General features: G+C 39.5%; 1 protein-coding gene across 1 annotated transcript in view; it reads left to right on the forward strand.

Annotated features, from left to right (window-relative positions):
• The window catches only part of LOC106880262 (dedicator of cytokinesis protein 9), a 117,622-nt gene that overhangs the window by 78,863 nt on the left and 34,099 nt on the right, over window positions 1-4,660 (forward strand). Inside the window, exons 23-26 of the mRNA XM_052974882.1 lie at window positions 1,874-1,989; window positions 2,457-2,526; window positions 2,899-3,102; window positions 3,650-3,793. Of these exons, the coding sequence (XP_052830842.1) occupies window positions 1,874-1,989; window positions 2,457-2,526; window positions 2,899-3,102; window positions 3,650-3,793 (534 nt within the window). The remainder of the gene's footprint in view (window positions 1-1,873; window positions 1,990-2,456; window positions 2,527-2,898; window positions 3,103-3,649; window positions 3,794-4,660) is intronic.

A 4,660-nucleotide genomic window follows, 5' to 3' on the forward strand; every position in this document is an offset into this window, starting at 1 on the left:
TATATATATATATATATATATATATATTTGTGACGTGTATCTCACAGCTATAGGATGTGTATCAATATAAGATTAGTGTGTAATGACAACCAGTCTTTTATCATATGTGCGGTTGTGCAGTCAGAAGATTGCTTCCCAACCACATGGTGCCAGGTTCAGTTCCACTGGGTGGTACCTTGGGCAAGCGACTTCTACTGAGCCTCAAGCTAACCAAAGCCTTGTGAGTGGATTTGGTTGCTGTAAACTAGAAGAAGCCCTCCATGCATGCATGTGTGTGTGTGTGTGTGTGTGTTTGTCTCTCTGCATTTGTCCCCCACCCCGCGCCTACCCCCACTGCTTGACGACCGGTGTTGATGTGTTTATGTCCTCGGTTCAGCAAAAGAGACTTTTAGGCTTAGTACCAAACTTAACAGATAAACATTGGGGTCAATTTGTTTGGCTAGAGTTCTTCGTGGCAGTGCTCCAGCATGGCCACAGTCTAATGACCGAACCAAGTAAAAAATAGAAAATATAACACGTTGTTGTGGTATATCATTATATGACAAGTGTGTGTGTGTGTGATGCCAAGCAGTTACAAGACTGTTCTCCATAGATAACCGTGTAGCAATGAAGAAATAAAACATTAGTCTCACTACCACCATTGTATTAGACAGCACTAGAATCCTGTAATTAAATCTCTGAAGACAATCCTACTTTAGGGGTTTCCTCTTTTTCACTCCCGTTTCTTTTAGAATGTCTTTCTATCAGTTTACTTAATTCCTACCTTGGTAGCATGAATTGTTTACCCTTTGTTTATATGCTCTTCCTCCTTTAGGTGTAGTTTCCTATGATACATCTGTCTCTTTTATACTGAAGATCTCTCACTTTAGTTATTGAAACTAAGCCTTGCTGCAAGTGCGCATCGCATTTCAACCTTTTAAATTTCTGCTTCATTTTTCAGTTTTACTTTTCAGCTTCAAAGTTCAGCTTCCTAACTTGGTGAGATATCTTTACACTGACCAATGGGAATACGGGCTAAGATCACCAGATCCTGTTGTATTTCATATGTTTCTGGATCAATCTCCCTTATTTGTGTGGTCCTTTGGCTGGGTAAATCTGGTGACAGGGTTGTTTAGTAGGATGAGTAAGATTGGCAAAATATAGCTGCTTATTTTGCTTGCTTGCTTGCTTCACACATATACACACACACTGACATACACACACACACACACACACACACATGCCTTACTATCACTGTTCTTACTTGTGATCACTCATTCTTATGGCTCTCCCATCATGCTGTAACTTGCTTTTTTCTAAGTCAACCTCCTTACCAACAACCACCATCTAGCTACCACTGACTCTCATTACTTTCTTCCCTCCCCACTAAACTCATTCTCTTTCATCCTCCACTCTCTCCTCTAGTCTCCCTCCACTCTCTCCTCTAGTCTCCCTTGAGTTCACATTTGCCTTCAAACAATAGAGACATCATAAAGCAAAGAGGACTCCTTAGCCATACAGAGATATGGCTACCTCATTTGTGCTGATGTCAATATAGAATACACCGAGTACATTATGTAAATTGGTTGGTGGCTGGAAGGGTCTCCGGTTGCATTAATTCTTGCTGAAAATAGAATGCAGGAAGTTATTTCTGGAATTACTTCAAAGTTACTTACAGATACAATTCCATTTCCTCCTCTCACTCTTTGAAAATTTTCTACCATCCCTCTTTAACACCCCCCATGCCTGCTCTTAGTATCATCATCGCTGCTACTGCTACTGTCACCACCACCACCACCATCATCGTCATCATCATCTTCATCATCGTCATCACCACAGTGACTTCCCTTGTCTCAGATTTATATTAACCTTCTTACCTGTCGTCTTGTTTCAGTCCCTTCATGCTGTTGAAGTGAGTACCTTCATCAACTTCCTACCAACCATTCTCAACCAGTTGTTCCGACTCATTGCCAGAACACACAATGAAGACATAGCCATGAATGCTGCAAGGTAGGGTATCTTTCTCTCTCTCTCTCTCACACACACACAGATTTTGACATACGAATTTAGAAACTTTGAGAGAAGGTGAAATAATTTGTTTTTAATGGTTGAACTCAAAGCAGATGAAGCTATAAAAAATTATGCCATATAAATATCAGGTTAAAAATCCTTTTGGATAGTACAAATGTTGAGGTGTGCCTTTCTCCTCCCCCTCTCTCTCTTGTGTGTGTGTGTGTATATATATATATATATATATATATATATATATGTATATATATATATATATATATATATATACACACATTCACACCCATCAGTCAACCTACCATTGACCCACAAAGACAGTTTGGTTCATTTTATGAGTAGTTTAGATAAACCTGTTGTTAACCCACTATGGTACCCTTTAGTTAACCTTAATACCCTTTCCCCTGTGCCCTCAGTTACCCCATTCATCAATAACCTTTCATGTTTTCCAGGGTTCTTATACACATTGTCTCTGAAGTTGATAATGTCAGCAAACAAGACATTCTTCAAGCTTATGTCAAGGTGAGTGGAATATTGTGATGGTTGTTGTGACTGTGGTGGTGGTGGTGTGTTGCTGATATGGTATAGTAGTAGTAATTGTTGTGGTTGTGGTGGTGGAGGGTGTTGTGGTGGTGTGTTGCTGGTATGGTGTAGTAGTAATTGTTGTGGTTGTGGTGGTGGTGGTGGGGTGTGTTGTGGTAGTATGTTAATTGTATGGTGTAGCACTAGTAGTAATTGTTGTGGTGTGGTGGTGATGTGGTATCTTGTACAGTGATGACAGTATGTGTTATTGTAGTGAACAGAGGTGGTGTGTGTGTGTGTGTGTGTGTGTGTGTGTGTGTAAGCCAGAGTGTATACAGTATGACTTCTCCTTCTGCTATTTCTCTCTTGCAGTATGTCTTCAAGACCTTACCGAGCCCCAAAGGAACCAAAGTGAAGACTGTACATGAAGAATTGGCCAAAAACCTCACAGTTTTACTCCGCCCTATAAATGCTGACCAGTCAGTGGTCAGTCGTTTCCTTAAACATTCCTGGTTCTTTTTTGAGATTCTAATCAAAAGTATGGCTCAATACCTCATTGAAACAGAGAGGATAAAGGTAAGGGGTCACTTCTTCCCTATTCTTCCTTCCATGCCCAAACATACATTGCTGTTGTAAAGCACATAGTTGTATATAATCCTTTGTACTACAGGACACAAAGCCTGAAATTTTGCGGGGCAAGGGATAAACCGATTACATTGACCTTGGTGCTTAATTTATCTACCCTGAAAGGTAAAGTCGACCTCGGTGGAATTTGAACTCAGAACATAAATGCTGCTGAGCATTTTGCCTTCGTTATTCTAATGATTCTGCCAGCTCACTGCCTTATAACTATGTCATTACATTGGTTGGTGGAGACCTGACACCTCACCATTTAATATATATATTAAATAAGTTTTTTTGCTTCTTACCTACATGCACACACTGTTCTCATTGCACACACACTGTTCTCATTGCACACACACACATAGTGGTTTCGTTCTGTCTCTACACAAACGTATATTGGTCTCACTGTCTGCACGCATATCTTTAGCTCCAACAATGTTTTAACAGAATGCCACTAATATTAATATTGTCAATATTTGTTTCCCCCACAATTCTTCAGATGCCTAGAAATGAGCGGTTCTCCTCAGATTATCAGTTCCGCATTCAGAACCTGATCCAAGCCATCTACCCTCATTTGTACCAGAAACCAGATATTTTAACGGATGCCAATACTGCCAACCACAGCCTTGCCACATTTATCAAGGTGAATACTTTGGTTCCTTTTACCATATGGTGCCATTTTCTTTCTTTATTTGTGTCTTTAATGGAAGAGTCCAAATTGGGAAGGGTGAACGGGCAGTATTGGGTTGCTTATTTTCGTGACCCGACTTTTCGTTTGATGTCACTTTGTCCATGTCTTTTGGTCTGACGTCTTTTTGTCCGATGATTTTTTTTTTTTTGTCCAATTTTAAATAAACTCTTTAGAAAACAAGGTGAACATCAAAATCAAATAATCATTGAGAATTCTATTGATAGGATTTGTCCTAATACAAAAAAATCATTGGACAAAAAGACGTTTCATGAGGTGACATCAGAAGAAAAGACATAGCGCCAGTTATTATTATGATTTTAATGAAGAAGAAATGGCTGTGTCTAGGAACTTCTGGGATTAGTCAAATTCCCAGTGGTTCATTGCTATTGTAACATAATCACTGTGACATTTCCACTCTGACATTTCCACCATGACATTTCTGCTGACATTTTCACTGACATTTTCACTGCGACATTTCTGCCCTGACATTTCCATTGTGACATTTGGGGTGTGATATTTTCACTGTGATATTTCTGCCATGACATTTCCACCAAATTTTTTCTGTGACATTTGTGTTATATTTTCACTGTGACATTTCTGCTGTGACATTTCCACCATGACATTTTCACCATGACATTTCCGCGATGACATTTCCGCGATGTCATTTCTGCCATGACATTTCAACCAAATTTTCTCTGTGACATTTGTGTTGTGATATTTTCACTGTGACATTTCTGCTGTGACATTTCCACCATGACATTTTCACCATGACATTTCCGCGATGACATTTCCACCATGACATTTCTGCCATGACATTTC

Source organism: Octopus bimaculoides, chromosome 19, assembly GCF_001194135.2.
Source record: "Octopus bimaculoides isolate UCB-OBI-ISO-001 chromosome 19, ASM119413v2, whole genome shotgun sequence".
Taxonomy (NCBI): domain Eukaryota; kingdom Metazoa; phylum Mollusca; class Cephalopoda; order Octopoda; family Octopodidae; genus Octopus; species Octopus bimaculoides.